This window comes from Chiroxiphia lanceolata, chromosome 26 (assembly GCF_009829145.1).
Source record: "Chiroxiphia lanceolata isolate bChiLan1 chromosome 26, bChiLan1.pri, whole genome shotgun sequence".
In the NCBI taxonomy this organism is placed as follows: Eukaryota; Metazoa; Chordata; class Aves; order Passeriformes; family Pipridae; genus Chiroxiphia; species Chiroxiphia lanceolata.
The window spans coordinates 5,172,006-5,193,624 of record NC_045662.1 but is presented as its reverse complement, the minus strand read 5'-3'; the positions used below and the strand labels follow the sequence as shown (position 1 = coordinate 5,193,624).

The 21,619-nt window shown below is 57.7% G+C and overlaps 1 protein-coding gene across 1 annotated transcript; it reads left to right on the top strand.

The window, feature by feature from the left end:
- The first annotated feature begins 895 nt into the window (after positions 1-895).
- SOCS7 (suppressor of cytokine signaling 7) lies at positions 896-21,125 on the top strand. The gene is made up of 11 exons (XM_032711056.1): positions 896-1,007; positions 1,515-1,722; positions 5,655-5,719; positions 10,379-10,483; positions 11,516-11,617; positions 12,249-12,379; positions 13,028-13,196; positions 15,154-15,282; positions 16,328-16,463; positions 17,054-17,208; positions 18,408-21,125. The coding sequence occupies exons 1-10, from the start codon at positions 896-898 to the stop codon at positions 17,172-17,174; spliced, it is 1,278 nt and encodes a 425-aa protein (XP_032566947.1). The 3' UTR covers positions 17,175-17,208; positions 18,408-21,125.
- The last annotated feature ends 494 nt before the right edge of the window (positions 21,126-21,619 follow it).

Sequence of the window (21,619 nt, the reverse complement as noted above, 5' to 3'; positions counted from 1 at the left end):
TGGGTGTGGGATGGGGATGGGCGCGAGCAGGTTCTGAAACCCACCCTCCAAGTGTGATGTCCTGGGTCCCGCGCAGCACTGCCGTGGTTACACAGGGGAAACTGAGGCACGGGAGGTGCTCAGCTTCCCCCCCTTCCCCGGCCTGAAGCAACGGTGACCTCCCTTTCCACCAGCCCCGGGCAGGTGTGGGGAGCGCTGGACCCCATCCCCGCTCCTCCCGTGGGGCGACAAACGGGGCAAGAGCCGCGAAAGAGCCGTGCAGGGCTCGCAATGTGAAGGTGACGGTGCCCCCGTGCCTCAGTTTCCCCTGCAGCTGTACCGGGATGGGGAACGAGTCCCCTGGGTCGCGGCCGGAGCTTCGTCTCCGGGTGTCCCCGCTGCCCCCCGATCCCACCCTCCGTGCCCCCCAAACCCCGCCCGCGGGTGCCGGGGCTCGGAGCCGGTCCCGCCCGCGGGTGCCGGGGCCATCGGTGGGCGCGGGGGCTCGGAGCGCATCCCCGTGCTCAGAGCGCATCCCGGTGCTCGGAGCGCATCCCGGTGCCTGGAAGGGGGTCCCGGTGCTTGGAGCGCATCCCGATGCTCGGAGCGCATCCCGGCGCTCCCACCGCATCCCCGCGGCCCCTCCACGTGCGCACGGGGGGCTCCGGACCGGGGACGGACAACATCCACACACCGGGGCGTGACCACGGCCACCGGGAGAGGCGGGACCGGGGCCGGGGGGGCGCGGCCAGCGGCGGAAGCGCGGGGGCGGAGCGGGAGCGGCGGCGGCGGCGCGGGGCGGGCCGGGCCGGGCCGGGCCGGGGGGGGGTCCGCGGCCGTGCGAGGGCGGCGGCGGCGGCCGCGGCCGGTGCCGGTGCATGTCCCGGTGCCCGCGGGCCATGCGGCGGCCGTAGCCATGCAGCGCGACGGGGATGCGGCGGCGGCGGCGGCCGCGGCCTCGTACCGGGTGCTCAGCCGGCTGCTGGGCTATGGCCCCGGGCCGGAGGCGGGCGCGGCGGGCGGTGCCGGTGCCGGTGCCGGCGCGGCGGGCGCGGTGCCCGGCGCGGGCGGGCGGCTGTCGGTGCCCGGCGGGCCGCGGCCGCAGCTGATGGTTTTCCGCAACGCGGCGGCCGAGGGGCGGCCCGGCGAGGACGGCGGCCCCGCGGCGGCGGCGATGGCAGGGGCAGGGGGGGTCCCCGGGGGCGGCGGGGCCGAGCTGTGCCCGCGGCACCGCTGCGCGCTGGAGCCCAAGGCGGCGGCGGCGGTGGCGGTGTCGGGCTGGGGGGCGGCGCAGGGGGGGCTGGAGCTGCAGCTGGCGGCGCTGGGGCTGCGGCCGCCGCCGGGGCTGGGGGCGAAGGGGGCGGCGGCGGCGGCGGCGGGACCCCCCTGCCCGTGCCTGGGGCCGCCCGCCGCGGAGGAGACGAGCGATGCGCTGCTGGTGCTGGAGGCGCTGGAGCCCGACGAGGCGGGCAGCGGCTCCGAGGACGAGCCGGGGTCCCCCGGGCGCGGGGCCGCCCGCAGAGCAGCCCCCGGCCCCGCGCCGCCGCCCGCAGCCCCCGCGGGCACCGGGACCGGCCCCGGCGGCAGGAAGGGCTCGCTCAGGATCCGCCTCAGCCGCCTCTTCCGCACCAAGAGCTGCAGCGGGGGCTCGGCCGCCGGGGATGCCGCCGGCGCCGCCGCCACCTCGGCCGGGAGCCTCACCGACGTGTGCGGGGCCCGCGGACGGGAGCAGGAGACGGGCAGGTACGGGGGGCGCGGGTGCGGAGGGCTGGGGGGGTGGGATGGGGGTGCTCCTGTGGGGAGCCGGTGCTGTGATGCCTCGCTGGAGGGTGACACAAAACACCGGCTCCGAGCGGGGATCCGGCCTCTCAGGGAAGCGCCGAGGCCTCGGTGCTCACACGAGCACGGCCGGAGCCCTGGAGAGGCTGGTGGGGCAGGGACACGCTGCTCCAGCCTTGCGTCTGCAGTGGGGATATGGTGGAGAAACATCTGGGAGCAGGACCAGCAGCAGGGCTTGGAGCATCAGTCCTGTGAGGAGCAGCTGAGGGAGCTGAGGGGACTCAGCCTGGAGAAAAGGAGGCTCAGGGGGGACCTTCTGGCTCTGCAACTCCCTGACAGGAGGGGGGAGCCGGAGGGGGATCAGGCTCTGCTCCCAGGGAACAAGGGACAGGACAAGAAGAAACAGCCTCAAGTTGTGCCAAGGGAGGTTCAGTTTGAATATTAGGGAAAATTTCTTCATGGAAAGGGTCGTCAGGCGCTGGAACAGGCTGCCCATGGAAGTGGTGGAATCACCATCCATAGAAGTGTTCAAAAAACACGTGGATGTGGCACTTGGGGACACGGTTTAGTGGCCACGGTGGGATTTGGTCAAAGGTTGGACTTGCTGATCTTGGAGGGCTTTTCCAACCTTCATTATTCCATGACTGATGAGGTGATGGGTGGCTTGTGGGAGCCACTGGAGCCCCGGGATGCTGCAGGTGCAGGGAAAGCACTCTCCCCTCTGGTGGGACCGTGCTGGATCCAAGGGACTGGAGTTCCCTCTCACTTCCCACGTCCTGCAGGGTCATTTCCTGAGGCTCTGGTGGCCTCTGGGGTGGTGGGTGCTGCCCTGGGGGCTCTGCTCTCCCTCCTGGTGCTCCATGCAGGACGTGGCAGGAGGAATAATGGGCAGCCAGAGGTTGGCTGGGATGGAGGGGCAAATCCTGGGATCTACTGTGGGCCCCCCACGTGTCCCCCCATTCCTCATCCCTGTTCCATCAGCCTCGTGTTCCAGCTGTTTGGTACCAGCTGTGGAGGGCACAGAGCTGCTCTGTACCCATTGCATTGTCCAGAAACCACTTTCCATCACATTCCCAGCAGCAGAACCCAAATCCCTCACGGAGGAGGCCGGGAGAGCCTCCCTGGGTCTGGGCAGCAGCCTGGGAGCAGCACGGGATGACTGGATGGACTCAGTGTTGCAGCACAGCCCTTTCCCTGCAGGGTTCATTATCCTGCCGTGGGGATTTTGGGGTGTGTTCCCTCCTCCTGCAGCCAAGGACCTGCTGGGGGGATGAGCAGGAAGCTTTTCTCCAGGCTGGAGGTGCCGACCTGGGGTGGTGGTGACAGAGCCCTGCAGGCAGCCAGGGCAGGCCCAAATTACCTCGGAACGAGCTCCCCTTTGAAGCAGAGGATGGTTTGGGAGGTGGCAGCTCCCAGCCCTGCAGCTGGGCAGGGGTTGAGTCCTTTCTGGAGCTCCTGTGCCCCTGAGGAGCCTCCCTTGGCACGTGGGGCGTTGGAGCAGCTTTAGACAGTTCCCCCGCAAAGGACTAAACGGGCCCCAAACGAGGTGCCTGTAATGACATAATGTTTGCTAATGGGCTTGTGGTTAATTGGAGGAGTCCTGGGACCTCCCAGGGCTGGGATCAGGTGGTGGAGAGCTGGGAGGGAGGGCTGGGGAGCAGAGAAACACCTGGGAATTGCTGCCTGGATCTTCTCTTGGTCAGGGAGCTGGATGATCACTTCAGTGGTCACTTTACTGGTCACTTCTCGTGCAGCTCCTTGCACTAATTAGACATTTTTTAGCAGAGGTTACTTCAAGGTGCCTGATGCAGCAACTCTTGTGGTTCAGAGAGGACTCTGCTCCTCCCAATTCCAGGAATCCCATCCTGATGATGAGGGCAGTTATTAACGATGCTTTTGCTCCCCTGCTGGTGGGACAAGGACGAGCCAGGACCTTCCCTGGGTTCTGCTGAGAGCTGGAGGTTGTTGCTTCCTGACCTGAGGCCCCCATGGATATGGGATGGGTCTGGTGCTCACCATGAGCCAATGGATTTGGTGGTTCCTATGGATATAACTTTTGGGTCGACTCCTGCCTCTGCTTGTTCCCAAACTCTTGTCCCTGACAATGGAGCTGAAGCTGCTCCCTTGGTCTGTGGCTGTTTGTTTTTTTTTTAAAATTTTTAAACATCCCCAAGAGGCAGAATTCCTGCTGTTTGGAGTCGGATAAGCAGGATTCCTGCCCACCTTCCCATGGTGCTACCAGCCCTGGAGCCAGCTGGGTGCAGCTCTTCCCCCCTCACCTGGAGCAGCAGTTTGGAAGAAAACCAGCCCTGTTACCCAAAATCAACAGCTGGGCTCTGCTGACCTGCAAGAAACTAAATATGGACGGGAGATACCAACACGTGGCTCCTCACCCAGGGCCTGGGAGTTGGGATTTAAAGGCTAAAATAGCAAAACTGCCTGTTTTGGGGAGGAATTTGGGCAGCAGAGGAGGTTGGAGGGAAAGGGGGCAAAGTTGGGCACAAGCTCAGGCAGCTGCCACCACTCACTTGCCAGGTTGGTACCCGAATTTATCAGCTGGTTGTGTTGGTGACCCTAAAATCCTGATTTTTCTGGAGCTCCAGGCATTTCCCAGATTTGTGTGCGTGGGATTGGGATCCAGCAGAACGTGAGGAGTAAGAGGAGTGTGGAATAAGGAGTAAGAGGAGCATGGAATAGGTTTTTTGGGGGGAGACTGGAGTTGGGAAGCGGAAGATTTGGTGCATGGGAACCGTTTCTTGCTCTCTCCCTGTTGCTGATGAAATGGGAAATCTGGGAAATCGAGGCTGTGAAATCTTGGCATGAAATGGAGCTGTTTTGGTGACAGGAAAATGCTCCTTTCTGGCTGCCTTGGTGGGTGGGAGCAGAGCTGTCACTGCATGTTAAGGTTGGTTGGTATTAGTCCAGGAGTGTAATTTTGGGTGTGGATGATAATTGGTGAATTGAGAGGGGGAAGAAAAACCCTCAAAACAACCCAACCTCAAATAGGTGTGAGAGGCTCGAAATCAAACCACTTCCACACGTTTCAATGGGGTTTTATAGAGAATCCTGGAATCATTTAGGTTGGAAAAGACTTTCTGGTTCATTGAGTCCAACCATTAACTCAGCTCTGCCAGGATAATGGTGAGAGCTCTCAGTGTTTTTATTGGTGAGCAGATAACATTAAAAGTGTGAATAAAAGCGATGTGTCTGGGCACAAAGAAGAGAAGTTTGCTCACCCCAGCCCTGGATTCACGCTGTGGGAGCTCCATGCTCTGTGCCTCAGTGTTTTCTCTGCCTGGATGTGGGTAGATCCCTTTAAAATTTAGCAGGAAAGGTGCTGGAAGGAGTGGGGAGAGCACAGCATTGATATAAAACCAGCTGGGAAGCGACTTCACGGGATTGCTGGTATCCCTGGCAGTCACCAGAGGGGTGTTTTTAGCTGTTTCCATCTCTTTTGGGATCTCTGGGTTTAGCTGCCCTTCCCTCCCCCTGCATTTTGGGGAGCTGGTGTCCTCCAAAGGCACAGCCCTGGATTGCTCAGGGCCCCAACCTGTTTGTCCAAGGAATTTGGCAATGCCCAAGCCAGGCCAGCAGCGTGAGGTCTGTTGTGAAACAGCTCCTTGGCTCTGGCTGCTGGACTTGCTTGGGCTTTTCTTTCCAAAGGCTCCATTAATTACCTACTCAGGGATTTGCTTCGTGGCAGGACGGAGCCCCAGCTCTCCTGGGCCTGCCCTACTTAGGCCAAAGCCCTGCTCTGGGAGTGGGGTTGGGCTGGATGGAGCTGCTGGGAAGGAGGGACAGGACAAGGTCCCTCCTGGGCTGAGGAGGGCAAACAAAGGGTGTTTTCTTCTGCCCCTCATCTCTGCTCACCCCGTTTTTTTTCTTGTTCCCCACAGGAAACACAGACTGACAAGAACTCAAAGTGCCTTTTCCCCGGTTGTGTTCAGCCCCCTCTTCACAGGTGAGGAGTTGGGAGGTTCATTCCAGCTTGGGGTTTCTTTTTTTTGCTGTGAAATGTGCTGAGTGTCAGGAATGTTGATTCCACGAGATCCCAAACCAGGATCTCTGTGGTGTCCCTCTGGCCTGCTTGGCCTTAGACCCAAAAAGAAGGGTCTAAGACCGAGGGGAAGGGTCTGAGCCCAAAGAGAAGGGTCTGAGCCCAAAGAGAGGGGTCTGAGCCCAAAGAGAGGGCTCTGAGCCCAAAGAGAGGGCTCTGAGCCCAAAGAGAGGGGTCTGAGCCCAAAGAGAGGGGTCTGAGAGGGAAGAGAGGGGTCTGAGAGGGAAGAGAGGGGTCTGAGAGGGAAGAGAGGGGTCTGAGAGGGAGGAGAAGGGTCTGAGAGGGAGGAGAAGGGTCTGAGAGGGAGGAGAAGGGTCTGAGAGGGAGGAGAAGGGTCTGAGAGGGAGGAGAGGGCTCTGAGAGGGAGGAGAGGGCTCTGAGAGGGAGGAGAGGGCTCTGAGAGGGAGGAGAGGGCTCTGAGAGGGAGGAGAGGGCTCTGAGAGGGAGGAGAGGGCTCTGAGAGGGAGGAGAGGGCTCTGAGAGGGAGGAGAGGGCTCTGAGAGGGAGGAGAGGGCTCTGAGAGGGAGGAGAGGGCTCTGAGAGGGAGGAGAGGGCTCTGAGAGGGAGGAGAGGGCTCTGAGAGGGAGGAGAGGGCTCTGAGACCAAGCCCTGCTTCCCACCTGGGCCTCACACCAAGGTCAGCCCCTCTCCTCCGTGACGGTTTTGGGAATCAAAACCTTTTTGGGGATCTCCACCACCTCCTCCTGCACGTTCTCCCCCCTTTCCCTGTGTCCTGCTGGTTTGTGACCTTCCCCTTTCTGCTGCCTGGGGGGAAGTTGGCTGGTTTGAGGGATGGTGAGGGGGGAAATCCTGCTCTGCTGGTGCCTTGGGAGCTCTGGAGCTGAAAAAAACAAAACCTCTCAGTCAAAACAGTCCTGGCCACAGAGGGCTTGGGGAGAGAATCCCCGAGGAACTCGGGAAAATCCCACCTCAGGACTCGGAACTGAAGGTCACAAATGAGTTTTTGACAGCTGTGTGGAGGGAGGTGGCCTGGGAGGAAGGTCAGACTCAAAATAAATCCATGCTGAGGGTCTCGTTGCAGAGCAGAGGGACCAGGACGTGTCTGGGCACTGAGAGGAGCTGGAGGGTTGGTCTGGAATCCTCTTTTCCTGCTGGGAAAAGTGTTGGACAGCAGAGCTCAGTGCATGGGTTGGATTCCTGAAGGGGGAGAAGCCCTTTTTTTTGTTTTTTGTTTTTTTTTTTCTTTTTTTTTGGAGAGTTCTGATGAATCTCAGTGAAAACCAGTCGGAATTTCGGAGAGGTGACCTTGGAGGCAGAGCATTGGTGTGGTTTCCCTGGAAGCAGTGCCTGGAAGGTTCTGAGCTGCCCCTGGGGCTCCTTGGAGCAGAATCACCCAGGGGTAATTCAGCTGTGGTGGTGCCTGGTCCCTTCCCCAGTCCCACATCCCTTCATCTGGTGCCTCTCACGTGGCTGCAGCGGATTCCTCCGTGTCACATGCAAATTTATTAAGCAAATTAAGGCTGGTGAAAGCAAAAAAAAAAAAAAAAAAAAGCTGCCTGGGGAAGTTCTGAGGGGAAAAAAACCCCAAAACCCATAATTCTGTGTGTGTGTGGAGCTGCTTTTCCTCACCAGAACCTGCAGAGGAAAACCTGGAGATGACCTGAGCTTTGCCTTTAAATTTCATTAATTGTTAGTTTATCCCATTAACTATTTTTTAAGTGACTCGTGTCAATTTTTGGCAGTCAGTGGAATTTAAAATTTCATTAATTATTAGTTCATCCTGTTATTTTTTGAAGTGACTTGTGTCAATTTTTTCCCAGTCAGTGGAATTTCAAATTTCATTAGTTATTAGTTTATCCTGTTTTAGGCTAAAATTTAGCCTAAAATTTTAGCCATTAATTATTAGTTTTATCCTGTTTTTGAAGTGACCTGTGTCAAGTTTTTCCCAGTCAGTGGAACAGTGGCAGTGCCCTTCCCTGGGAGTTGTTTCCTGCCCAAAAAGCCCACGGGAGTGTCTCCAAAGTGAATATCTGGATTTTTAATTGCTCTGGTTTGCAGTGGCTCCTCCAGCCTCACCCCACTGAGCTCCTGCTTTGCTCAAGGTTTTAGGGGGATTTTTCTGACCCTGCCACCAGCAAAGTGGAGCAGAATTCAAATGTCTGGCCCAGCAAATTGTGTGAGCTTCCTGATCATTTACTTTGGGAAGTAAATGAAGCCTTTGGGAAGGCTCTCCTTGCTTTTCCCAACCTGGGAACTCTGCCTCTGTGAGTTGGTGACCCTAAAATCCTGATTTTTCTGGAGCTCCAGGCATTTCCCAGATTTGTGTGTGTGCATGGAACTGGGATCTTGCAGAACATGAGGAGAGGAGGAGGAGGAGAAGGAGGAGGAGGAGGAGTGTGGAATAGGTTTTTTGGGGGGAGGCTGGAGCTGGGAAGCAGATTTGGTCCATGGGAAGCATTTCTTGCTCTCTCCCACTGCCTTGGGAAGGGCTTAAAAGCTGAATTAGTGCAGCTCCTCTCGGCCTGGGTGCCTTTGGTGGTGTTTGCATGAGCTGAATGCAGCCCAACCACTTCATTTTTAGGGTGTGGGGCCACGTGTGCCCCACCCCAGCAATCCCCCGGGGCTGGGGTATAATAACCACCCTAAACACCCTCTGAACGTGCCTCATTAACAGCCAGGGCTCCCAAAAAGCAGAAGGAAGCTGAGTCAAAGCAGCCCTGTGTGTGGGGTGCAGGTGGATCCACCTGCCCAGGGGGTGGGAGATGCAGGAGGGCAGCTCCTGCCCACACAGGAATTCAGATCTGAGGCAGCTCCTCGTCCTCGAGGCCACGTTTCAGCTCTTCAGGATCCTCTGGTTTGGTGTTGGGGGTTCACCAGAGCCTGGCTGGACTGAGGGGTTTTCTTTTTTGGGGGGGGGGGGGGGGGAAACCCACCATGGCTGGTGTTTTTCCTTTGGGATTTAAGGTCCTGGTGTTGAGATCTTGATTTGGTTTGGTGTTTTCATCCCTCTCCATGATTTCAGCCTCATTTTTAACTTTCCCTGCTTTAAGTTAGGTTGGTTTTAGCTTAATTTTCAACTTTCCCTGGTTTAAGTTAGGTTGGTTTCAGCCTGATTTTCAGCTTTCCCTGGTTTAAGTTAGGTTGGTTTCAGCCTATAATTCAACTTTCCCTGGTTAAAGTTGGGTTGGTTTCAGCCTATAATTCAACTTTCCCTGGTTTAAGTTAGGTTGGTTTCAGCCTAATTTTCAGCTTTCCCTGCTTTAACTTAGGTTGGTTTCAGCCTATAATTCAACTTTCCCTGGTTAAAGTTGGGTTGGTTTTAGCCTAATTTTCAGCTTTCCCTGGTTTAAGTTAGGTTGGTTTTAAGAGCTCCTCTGCTTTTCAGAGCCTCTGTGTCATTACTTTCCCCCGGCTCCAGAGCCTTTAAGCTTTGGGGAATCCCACTTTAATTTAAAATGCATTTAATTTCAAAGCCTGTCCAGCGCCTTCTTATTAATTTTTAGGAGGGTTTTTGTGGCCTTTGGGGCAGAAGGTGTTTTTGTTTGGTCGTTGGAGGCAAACCCAGAGGGGTGTGACAGGAATCCTGTGGCAGCAGGTGCCACCCTGGCTGTGGGATCGTGTCCCCAGTGTCACACAGCTCTGATTTTATGGGAATTCCCTGCTGGAAAAGCCTCTTGGAGCCTCCTGGTGCTGGGCTTGGAGGAGGTTCAGGCACAGGAACAGTGTCAGTCCTTCAGCCTGATTTTTGGGAAGGGGTGGGGTCTTGGGGGAAGGGGCTTGAGAGACCCAGATTTAGGGGGTTTCTGGGGGGGAGGGGCTTGAGGGACTCAAATTTGGGGGGTCTTGGTTGTCCAGGGGACCCAAATTTGGGGGTCTTGGAGGGGGAGAGGGGCCTTTAGGGACCAAAATTTGGGGGGTTTTGGGGGGGGAGGGCCTTGAGGGACCCAAATTGGAGGGTCTCAGAGGGGGAGGGGCCTTTAGGGACCCCAAATTTGGGGGATCTTGGAGGGGGAGGGGCTTGAGGGACCCAAATTTGGGGGGTCTTGGTTGTCCAGGGGACCCAAATTTGGGGGTCTTGGAGGGGGAGAGGGGCCTGAGAGACCCCAAATTTGAGGGTCTCAGAAGGGGAGGGGCTTGAGAGACCCCAAATTTGGGGGGTCTTGGGGGGAAGGGCTTGAGTGACCCAAATTTGGGGGGTCTTGGTTGTCCAGGGGACCCAAATTTGGGGGATCTTGGGGGGGTAGGGGCTTGAGAGACCCCAAATTTGGGGGGTCTCGGGGTGGAGGGGCTTGAAGGACCCAAATCTGGGGGGTCTTGGTTGTCCAGGGGACCCAAATTTGTGGGTCTTGGGGAGGTAGAGGCTTGAGGGACCCAAATTTGGGGGGTCTTGGTTGTCCAGGGGACCCTAATATGGGGGATCTTGGGGGGGTAGGGGCTTGAGGGCCCCAAATTCGGGTGGCGATTGGTGTCTCCAGAGTGCGACATCGGGGGGGAAATTGGGTTCAGAAACAACTGACGGGATAATTTCCCAAACCCTGCGGAGGTTCCTGCCCCTTCCCCTTCTCCCCCAGCTCTGACAGGGTGTTCTCCACCCCCCTGCAGGTGAGACGGTGTCACTGGTGGACGTGGACATCTCCCAGCGAGGACTGAGCTCCCCCCACCCTCCGACTCCTCCCCCTCCCCCCCGGAGGAGCCTCAGCCTGCTCGGTACCATCCCTGGGGGGGCTGGGAATGTGGGATCCATGGGGGGACACCCTCGGGGCCCCCTGACCCTGCACCACACCCGCTCGCCCCTTCCCTTGGCAGGGGATTCCTGGGAAGCTTCAGATTCCCCTGGGATCAGGCAGGAGGGGAGGGGAGGGTTCTGGAGCATTTCTGCTGCCTTTGGGAATGTTTCCCCTCCCTGCCCATCACCCGGGGAGGCTGGAGGGATCCCTTCTGTGGGATCCAGTGAGATTGGAGGGATCCCTTCCGTGGGATCCAGGGAGGCTGGATGGATCCCTCCTGTGGGATCCAGGGAGGCTGGATGGATCCCTCCTGTGGGATCCAGGGAGGCTGGAGGGATCCCTTCTGTGGGATCCAGGGAGGCTGGAGGGATCCCTTCTGTGGGATCCAGGGAGGCTGGAGGGATCCCTTCTGTGGGATCCAGTGAGATTGGAGGGATCCCTTCCATGGGATCCAGGGAGGCTGGAGGGATCCCTTGATGAGATCCAGGGAGGCTGGAGGGATCCATTGAGGCTGGAGGAATCCCTTCTGTGAGATCCAGTGAGGCTGGAGGGATCCCTTCTGTGAGATCCAGGGAGGCTGGATGGATCCCTCCTGTGGGATCCAGTGAGGCTGGATGGATCCAGTGGGGCTGGAGGGATCCCTTCTGTGGGATCCAGTGAGGCTGGAGGGATCTTTTCCATGGGATCCAGCTGGTGGAAGTGGAGGCTCCTGGGATGCTTCCTCGGAGCAGGAGCAGCCTGGGATGGGTGAGCTCAGCAGCTGCCCCGTGTGCTGGGGCTGAGATCTCCTGGAATTGCCTCTTTTTCCCGTGCTGGAAGAGGGATTCCTCTCCTCTGGGAACGTGTGTGTGTGTGCAGGGCCTCGAGAAGCCAGAGGGGGATGAGGAGCTGCCAGGGGGAAGCTCCCTCCTCCCTCCTCCGGGCAGTGCTGGATTCCTGGCTCGGTTCTGTCGGGCACTTGCTCTGTCTCTCTCCTGTTCTCTGACCCTCTCTTGCCTCTGTTCTCTCCTAGATGATATCAGTGGGACGCTGCCTCCATCTGTCCTAGTGGGTCCAATGGGCTCTTCCCTGCAGTCTTTCCCTCTGCCTCCGCCTCCTCCGCCCCACGCCCCAGGTCAGGCGGAGCTTTCCCGAGGCTCTGGCTTTTCCCTTCAGGAATCTGCACTTTGGGGGGGGGTTGTTCTCGCTCAGCTTCGAGGCTTTTTCCATCTCTGGTGCTGCCTTGGCTGCTCAGGGACACGTGGTGCTGCAGGCACTGCCCTGTCCAGGCTCTGCTCCCGTGGCTCCTGTTGCCCTCCGTGGTTTTCCTGGAGCTCAGGATTGAGCTTTACCCTCAGTGGGGTCCATCCCACCCTGATAACCAGGATCAGCAGTGCCATGGGAGCAGAATTCCAGGCAGGAACCCCAGCCTGGGACACACCCCCTGGAGTTTTCCTGAGCTAATTCCCCCTTTTTCTTTCGCTTTCCTCGGCACCCAGAGGGCTTTTCCTGCCCCTTTTCCAGGATGTCTGTGTCCATCCCTCCCACTCCTCCCACTCTTTCCCTCCGTGCCAGAGTAAGGAAGAGCAGGTGAAGGCACAGGGAAGGATTCCCACCGTGTCCTTCACGAGGATTTTGTCCTTCTCTGGGTCCTCCTCCTTCCCTGAGCTCCGGAGCCGTGCCAGGGGCTGGGATCACTGGGATCACCCTCCCTGGGGGGTCTCCCCGTGGCTGATGGTGGCCCTGGCTTGTTTTTCCCTGTGCAGACGCCTTTCCCAGGATTGTCCCGGTGCGGCCTCCGGAGGGGGGGATGGCCCAGCCCATCCCACACCTGCAGTGTCCCCTCTCCCGACCCGATTCCAGCAGCTTCGCCGCCAGCCTGAGGGAGCTGGAGAAGGTAAAGGGGCTCCTGGGACGGGGGGAGGGAAAAATTGCACCTTCAGGGTTTGATTTTGGGGGAGTTGATCATCCCCTTTGTGGACTTGGGAGCACAGGATTAGGGTGGGGGTGGGAAAAACCTCTCCTGCCTTTCCCCCGGCGAGGGGGTTGATCCGTTCTCCAGGGACAAGAGGAAGCATCCTGAAGTTGCAGCAGGAGGGATTTAGGTGGGATAGGGTGGAACAGGCACTGGAACAGGCTGCTCAGGGCAGTGGTGGATTTGCCCTCCCTGGAGGGGCTTAAAAACCCACGTGGAGCACTTGGGACCGTGGGTTTGGGGGTGGCCTGGGCGGTGCTGGGGGAAGGGTTGGACTCGGCGATCCCAGAGGTCTTTTCCAGCTTAAATTATCCCGCGGTTCTTTGAGCCCAGGAGAGCATTTTGCTGTGCATGGAGGGGGTGTCGTGGTCTCCCCTGTCCTCTCCCCACCTTTGGGGTGGTGAGGGATGGGGTGGTGCCCTCCCCACCCCGACCATCCGCGCTCCCGGGGGGGAGACGAAGCCACTTCCATCTGGGAACGCGGCAGCAGGAGCAGGTTGTGCCGTGTTTGGCTGCTGCCAAATCGCCCTGGTTGCCGTGCCCTGACCCTCTGCCTGCCTCTCTCCCCAGTGTGGGTGGTACTGGGGCCCCATGAACTGGGAGGACGCCGAGATGAAGCTGAAGGGGAAACCCGACGGGTCCTTCCTGGTGCGGGACAGCTCCGACCCCCGGTACATCCTGAGCCTGAGCTTCAGGTCCCAGGGCATCACCCACCACACCAGGATGGAGCACTACAGAGGTGAGGAAGGGGGGGCCCAGCACCCCCAGAGCAGAGCTGGCAGGAGAGGGGGAGCAGCAGCCCCAGCGTGTCCTCACTCCTGTGTTGAGCTCCTGGTTTTAAGTCAGGTTTTTGGGGTTTTTTTGTAGCCTAATTTGAAGCTTTCCCTGGGTTTAAGTTAGACTGGGTTTTTTTGTAGCCTAATCTTAAGCTTTTCCTGGGTTTAAGTTAGACTGGGGTTTTTTGTAGCCTAATCTTAAGCTTTTCCTGGGTTTAAGTTAGACTGGGTTTGTTTTTTTTTTAGCCCAATTTTAAGGTTTTTTCTGATTTTGTGTCATTGCTTTCCCCCAGCAGCATCCAGGCCCCAAAGCCTTTAGGCTTCAGCAAATCCCAATTATTTGATGTAAAAGCCTGTCCAGCTCCTTCCTGTTCATTTTAAGAGCGTTTTTGTGGCCTTTGGGGTAATAAAAGGTGTTTGAGCTTCTTTCTTTTGCCTCAAGGAGCGACTCCCCATCACTCTGAAAAACTGGGAATCAAGAGTTCCTCAGGCCACGCTCTGGAAAACTGGAACCAAAGAAATGCTGGCAGCAGGGTTTTTGGGATCCTGTGGCACTGGGATGTGATGCACCACATCAGCACTGTGGGTGCTGAGCCCCTCTTGATGGGAAGATGTCCCAACATTAATTCCAGCCTGTCCAGAGCCAGCTCCCTGTCTCTGGCTGCTGCCAAGAGGGAAGGATTTTCACCTTATCCTTATGGAAAGCGGGAGAGGCTCTCACAGCTGGAGGAGTTTGAGGCTTTTCCATAACTGAGCTTGGGAGGAAACTTCTCCTGCTGCTCTCTGACATCTCAGTTCAGGGCTGGGACCTGAGGGAACTCCTTCTCCTAAATCAGGAAAAGCTTATTCGTGGGAAGTGTGGTCAGGCCCTGGCCCAGGCTGCCCAGGGCAGTGGTGGAGTCACCAGCCCTGGAAGTGCTCAGAAACCACGTGGATGTGGCACTTGGGGACAGGGTTTCAGTGCTGACGTGGGACAACGTTTGGACTCGATCTCGGAGACCTTTTTTAACCTGAGCTGTTCCCTGACTCCGAGGTTTTGGTGCAGGGAGGGGGTGTCTGTGCAGCCCAGGGGTTGTTTGGCTGGTCTGACTGGAGGTTTAACCCCCTTTGGAGCTCTGGGACCTGCCTGGGGGCTGCTGGCCCTGTGTCCCCATCTCCAGTTTCACCCTGGGGCGGGCGTCGTGTCGGGTGACAGGGACAGGGACAGCACAGGGACACCCGTGGCCTGTGCTGTGACCCTGCTCCTACTTAACAGTCCCTTTAATTAAGGTGTTGGGAGCAGCTGGCAGGGACAGGGAGCTGTGGAACATGATCCCTGGCAGCCACAGGGCTGGGAAAAGGGGACAGCAGCTCCTAGGTGTCTGTTTAAAAACCTCCAAGCGCTTCCTTTGGGAATGCTGGGGGTGGGATGCTGCTGCCCCATCCCTGGAAGTGTCCAAGGCCAGGTTGGAGCAACCTGGGACAGTGGAAGGTGTCCCTGCCTATGGCAGGGGGTGGGACTGGATGAGCTTTAAGGTCCCTTCCCACCCAAACCATCCCATGATCCCATGGTCCTGCAGAGGAACAGGGACTTCTGCAAATTAAAGTGTATTTTGGTTGAAGTTCCAGACCCAGCAGTTGCAGCTGTTCACAAGTTCAGGCAGGGGTGGCTTGTGGCCACCTCTGGGTGCCAGTGGTCACTCTGTCCCACCTCTCTGTGCATCCCCAGCTCCTGGAGAGCTCTGGTCCCAGTGGAACAACACGCTGGTGCCACCGGTGTTCCCTCTTAGTGCCCCACCCCAGCTCTGAGGAGTCAGCCTGGGGTGTTCACCTGGATTTTGGGAGCGTCAGATCCATCCCTAAATGTCCCTGAATGTCCCTAAATGTCCCCTCTTGCCCCTGGTGCTGCCATGACGTGCCACCTGCTCTGCTCTCTCACAGGGACCTTCAGCCTGTGGTGCCACCCCAAGTTCGAGGACCGCTGCCAGTCGGTGGTGGAGTTCATCAAGAGGGCCATCATGCACTCCAAAAACGGGAAGTTCCTCTACTTCCTGCGCTCCAGGGTCCCAGGTGAGCCCAGGGAGGGGCTTTGCTCCGGGATCAGCTGCTCCCCTGTCCCACAGAGTGGGTTTGGTGTGACCTTGGGCTGTGCTCAGTGTCCTGCTCCCTGTCCTTGCACACCCTCTACTCCTGAGGGTGAGGAGACTTCCCAAACCTTCCTCCCCAGGAGTTTGGGATCATGATCCCACCTCCCACTGGCAAAAGCCCAAGCCTGGAAGCTGCTCCCTCAACAAGCAATTATTTGGCTGCTAAAACCCCCCTTCCTTCCCTCTCCCCCTGTCTCAAACCACCCCATGCTTTGTGGCTTCCCTGTTTTCCCTTGGCTGGGACCCACCCGGGGCTGTGGAGGGGAGGGATGTGGGAGGGATTCCAGGTGTGAGCTCAGAGGGAGCCTCAGGTGATGATTCCATGGATTTGGAGTCCCTGGAGGGCCCATCCACAGGCAGGGGCTTGCAATCCAGGAGGGAATGTTGTGGCTCTGTTGGAGCACGTTTGGTTGCAGAGCTTGGTTCCCCATCCATCAAACTCCTGGAGGGCTCCTGTCCCCATCCTGGGAAATCTGGCTGGGCAACTGGACCTGGATTTATTGTTTCCCTGGGTTTTGCTACTCTCTGTCCTGTCAGCCAAAAAAATCCAGTGGGAGAGGAAGGGAAAATCCTGGGGCTTATAAAAAGGAGGGTGGGGGGGACTTCTTCTGCAGGCAGAGAGTGACAGGACGAGGGGGAATGGTTTTAAACTGCCAGAGGGCAGGGTTAGGTGGGATATTGGGATGAAATTCCTCCCTGGGAGGGTGGGGAGGGCCTGGCACAGAAAAGCTGTGGCTGCCCCATCCCTGGGAGTGTCCAAGGCCAGGTTGGAGCAACCTGGAATAGTGGAAGGTGTCCCTGCCTGTGGCAGGGGGTGGCACTGGATGAGCTTTAAGGTCCCTTCCCACCCAAACCATCCCATGATCCCACGATACCGTGTGGAACCCGGGCTTGAGGAGAGCTCAGCTTTTCCCTCCGGGATCAGGAGCACTTCCTCATCTCCAATATTGGCTTTTTTCCCCCCAAAGGTCTCCCTCCAACGCCCGTCCAGCTCCTGTATCCCGTCTCCAGGTTCAGCAATGTCAAATCCCTTCAGCACCTTTGCCGCTTTCGGATCCGGCAGCTGGTCCGGATCGACCACATTCCCGAGCTCCCGCTGCCCAAGTGAGTCCCACGGATGGATCCCTTTCATTCCCGAGCTCCTGCTGCCCAGGGATGGGTCCCAGGGATGGGTCCCCTTCATTCCCGAGCTCCTGCTGCCCAAATGAATCCCAGGGATGGATCCCTTTGATTCCTGAGCTCCTGCTGCCCAAATGAATCCCAGGGATGGGTCCCTTTGATTCCTGAGCTCCCCCTGTCCAGGGATGAGACCCAGAGATGGATCCCTTTGATTCCTGAACTCTCACTGCCCAAATGAATCCCAGGGATGGATCCCTTTGATTCCCAAGCTCCTGCTACCCCAGTGAGTCCCAGGGATGGATCCCTTTGATTCCTGAGCTCCCACTGCCCAAATGAGTCCCAGGGATGGATCCCTTTGATTCCCGAGCTCCCAGGGAATAATTGACTTCCCCCCCAGCCTTGGGACAGCAGGATGAGCGTCCCATGGGATGTGGGGATGGATGCACGTGGTAATTCCGACCTCGGGAGTGAGGTGTTCCCTTCCCCAGCCCGGTGACGGAGCCGGGTGGGCTCTGGGGAGGTCGGAGCGGTGCTGGTGGCTCAGGGATTGAAGCTCTTCCCGCTCCTTGTTCCAGGCCCCTGATCTCCTACATCCGCAAGTTCTACTACTACGACCCTCAGGAGGAGGTTTACCTGTCCCTGAAGGAGGCCCAGCTCATCTCCAGACAGACCCAGGAGCCGGAATCCTCCACGTAGCGGAGCCGCCTCGCCCGTGCTCCCGGCACTGATGGTACGGGAATGCTGCTGGATGCAGCCAGCCCCGGGATTGCAAACCCACAGAACCCTCCTGGCTGTTCACTCCAGGGTCTTTCACCATTCCCAGGCTTTCCCTGGTGAGGGAAGAAGCAAGGCTTCGTCGTGGTCTCTTACCATTCCCAGTTTTTCTTGGAGAGGGGAACGAGGCTTCCCGGCCTTTTACCCTCGGGAAGGAGAACAAGGCTTCGTGGTCTTCTGCAATTCCCAGCTTTCCCTGGGGAGGGGAACAAGTCTTTTACCATTCCAGGCTTTCCTTGGGAAGGGGAACAAAGCTTCATGATCTTCTACCATTCCCAAGCTTTCTCTGGAAAGGGGAGCAAGGCTTCCTGGTTTTCTACAGTACCCAGGCTTTCCTTGGGAAGGGGAACAAGGTTTCCTGGCCTTTTATCCTTGGGAAAGAGGACAAGGCTTCGTAGTCCTTTACCATTCCCAGCTTTCTTTGGGAAAGGAAACAGGGCTTCATAGTGGTTTACAATTCCCAAGCTTTCCTTGGAAAGGGGAACAGGGCTTCATAGTGGTTTACAATTCCCAAGCTTTCCTTGGAAAGGGGAACAGGGGTTCATAGTCTTTTACAATTCCCAAGCTTTCCTTGGAAAGGGGAACAGGGGTTCATAGTCTTTTACAATTCCCAGGCTTTCCTTGGAAAGGGGAACAGGGCTTCATAATGTTTTGAAATTCCCAAGCTTTCCTTGGGAAGGGGGAACAAAGTTTCACGGTCTTTTACCCTTGGGGAGGGGAACAAGGCTTCGTGTTCTTCCACCATTCCCAAGCTTTCCTTGGAAAGGGGCAACAAGGCTTCATGGTTTTTTTACCATTCCAGGGAAGGGGCACAAGGTTTCGGGGTCTCTTATCATTCCAGGATTTCCTTGGAAAGAGGAACAAGGCTTCATGGTTTTTTTACCATTCCCAGCTTTCCTTGGGAAGGGGCACAAGGTTTCAAGGTCTCTTACTATTCCAGGCTTTCCTTGGGAAGGGGCACAAGGTTTCGGGGTCTCTTACCATTCCAGGCTTTCCTTGGGGAGGGCAACAAGGCTTCCTGTTGTTCCACCATTCCCAGCTTTCCCTGGGAAGAGGAACAAGCCTCCAGGTTGTTCCCACCCCAGCCTGTGCTCCCTCCCGGGGCCGGATCCATCACTCTGGTGGCTGATCCCTCTCCCCTCTCTTTCCCACCAGGAATTTGGTTGTTGCCATCCCGCAGCCCGAGCCAGGCCGTGGTGGGAAGGAGCCCCCCACACTCCCCTGCTGCTGCTCCTGCTCTCCAGCCCTTTTGTACAGAGAAGAGGGGGCCGAGATTCCCAAGAAAAGCCCAGCAGAGCAGGAATCCAGAGCCTTGGTTCCTGGGAAAAGGCGCCTCGGAGGCGGCCGAGCCTCCCGGCGGAACACGGAATGTCACGGCACTATTTACAAAGTTTGGGGAAAGTTTTATTTTTGATGTATTTCAGTTCTTGTTTTCGAAAAAGCATGAGAAGTGACTGCGTGGTGACGACCCCGCCTTGGAAAACTGGGAGGTGGGGAGAGAGGTGGAGGGAGGAGGGGACACTCTCTGGGAAGATCCGTCTGCTCCAAGGCGTCGTGGTGGGACTGTCCTTTGATCCCCACGGAGAGGGGAGGATGCAGCTTGGGGAGCTGCTGGAGGCAAACTGAGCCAGAAGGATCGGCAGCTCCGTGGAATAACCTCTGGGAGCAACCTTGGAGCTCTGGGTGGCTCAGCAGCTTCCCAGGATCCGGGAGGAGGGAGCCAAACCCAGCCTTGGGAAGCTGAGCTTTGCAGCTGGATTTGCAGGATGGTCCCACGGGAGGTTGGACCTGAGGAAGGAGGAGTGTGTGAGCTGTTGGGATGTCCTGGATCCCGAGGGAATGGCTGGTGCTGCTCCTCTGAGGAAGGGCCATTCCCTGAGAAAACACTGGAAGATCCCCCCTGAACCCCCCGGGAAGTGGAAGGAAGGTGGAGAAGCTGGAACTGTTGGAGCTGCCTGTGGACCAAAGGTACTTCCTGCAGAGCCATGGGATGTGCACTTCCAGCCCCTCTCTGGCTGATTCCAGAAGCTGGGAATGAAGTGGCTTCCTTTGGAGCTGCGAAGGATCCCGAGGAGGAGCTACTGGGGGTGACTGGGAGCAAGGAGCAGCTCCCTGAGGGTTCTCTGGAACAGCATCTGCCCTCTGGGAGCTCCCTTCCCTCCCTGGGACATCCCTGGATCCACAGCAAAGCCGGGAGAGGTGGTGGCTCTTGCACAAATAACACACCCCCCCCCTTCAAATCCTGGTCTGCTGCTTCATCCCCTGCAGCCACTGAGCAGGAACTTCATGGATGTTGGAGTTCTGAGTGATGCTGGGAATTCTGGAGGAGCCTCTTCATCCCTGTGTTTCAAGGAGCGAGTTCCCGCGCTCTAAATCCAAGGAATTGCTCCGTCCTGCAGGGCCTGTGGATGGGGGTGGGTGCCCTGTGAGTGCCCTGTGAGCTGCCAGGACCTTGGGCTCTCCCTGCAGGATGATCCCTGTCCTTGAATTCCACGAGGCCGCGTTGGATTTTAAGGCAGCCCGGAAAAACCCCGCCGGCCCCCGAAGGTGCTACAGATCCTGCCCTCCCTGTCCTGCCCGTCCCCTCCTGGATCCTGGCAGGGCTCACGTGCTCTGGAAAGAAAGGATTTGGCTTCCAAATCCACAGAAATACCTCATGGGACGCTGCTCCACCCCGGCTGTGGGAGGGGAAGAGCTTCCCAAGAGCCAGGCTTGGGAATGGAGGGTCCAGCTCCGTGCCCAGGCTTCTCCCCAGGAAGAGAGACCCTTGGAGCAGGATCCATGGCATGGCTGGGGTGTGTGGATCCGGGAGGGATGGTGGGATGCAGGGAACAGGGAAGCTGGAGAAGCTCATGCTTCCCACAGTGTGTCAGTGACAACATTCCCACTCCTTCCTTCCCTGTTCCCAGATGGAAGAGGTGCAGGCTGGGTTTGGGAAGGGGGAAGGAGCCAACCTGGAGGGAGGGGTGGTGCTGGGTGGGCACTGGGAGGGGGTGCAGGGCTTGTTTTGGGGTGGAAATGCACAACCGTGGTGGGTCAGGAGAGATTTCCTGCAGTGCCCCATCCCTGCATCCCACCCCATCCCTGCATCCCACCCCATCCCTGCATCCCACCCCATCCCTGCTTCCCACCCCATCCCTGTGTCCCCCCAGAGCTCCTCCTGAGGGAGCATGAGGTGGTTCCACACCTTCCAGAGCCGTTGGAGCAGCCGGACTTCGGGGCCAATACTTGAATTCCATGTTTTCTGGTCGGCTGTTGATGTCCCTGTGGGATTCATCCCAACAGCCCGATGGTGCTCCTGCTGTTACTTGAACCCTGAGCGTGGTGGTGGAGGGGCAGCTCTTCCCAAATTTGGGCCAGGAGGAAGGTTTTGGGTCTGAAATGACGGAGGAGGCGTGCTGGGAGCTGTTGGATAGGGAATGGCGAGGGCTGGGATAGGGATGAGGCCCCTCCCAAGGATCCATGGAGGTGGCAGATGCTCCTCAGCATTCCCAGGGCTCTGCTCCACCTCTCCTTGCTCCGAGCCAGGCAGGAAAGCTGGAGCAGGTCAGTGTGGCTCTGGTGGTGCTGGCTGAGATCCCAAGGTTAACTGTAGTTAACAGCCCTCTCCTGAAATCCATGGAAAACAAAGCTGTTCCTGCACAGGGAGGTGTGAGGGGAGCGAGGGATTTGATCCATGTGGGGCTGGGAATGAGCCAGAGGGTTTGATCCAGGGCTGGAAGTGAGGGGGAACAGCTCCAAGGGGTGCCTGGGCCCTGCCTTCCCATCAATCCCAGTTTGGGGAATGGCCCCCTGGGGCTGTGTTATCCTGCCTGGAATGGTTTTTTTTTGCAGCCTGGTTCTGGAGGCTGCTCCCATCCTGCTGATCCAGGGAAAAAAAAAAAAAACATTTTATCACCACCCTTTATCCAACCTTGAATTGTGCAGGGGTGGTGCTTGTCCTGCTCCCGGAGCCGGGAAATGGACCATAAAACCCACTGGAGCACGGGAATTGTCCATGGAAAAGCTCCTTTCTGTGCTTTTCCAGCTGGATGGGGGCAGCCCTCAACCCTGTGCTCAGCTTGGCAGCTTCCCCCTCCTCTCCCAACACCCTATTTCAGGGTAGGGAATGACCTTCCTCCCTCCCTCCCTCCAGCAGCGAGAAAATTGGGATAAACCAGGGAAGTTTTCCCACCTGGAAGTTTCCAGCGAGAAAATTGGGATAAACCAGGGAAGTTTTCCCACCTGGAAGTTTCCAGCGAGAAACTTGGGATAAACCAGGGAAGTTTTCACACCTGGAAGTTTCCAGCTCGGCTTCCACCTCCTTGGGGCCAAAAATAAAAATAAAAGGGTGGGAAAAAAAAAAATTCATCCTTGGCTTGAGTGGG

Excerpts from the sequence above, each read along its gene's own strand:
- SOCS7 (XM_032711056.1), top strand. The coding sequence starts at position 896 with ATGCAGCGCGACGGGGATGCGGCGGCGGCGGCGGCCGCGGCCTCGTAC. Across the intron at positions 12,380-13,027 it reads GCCTGAGGGAGCTGGAGAAG|TGTGGGTGGTACTGGGGCCC; the intron begins GTAAAGGGGCTC and ends CTCTCTCCCCAG. Across the intron at positions 13,197-15,153 it reads CAGGATGGAGCACTACAGAG|GGACCTTCAGCCTGTGGTGC; the intron begins GTGAGGAAGGGG and ends GCTCTCTCACAG.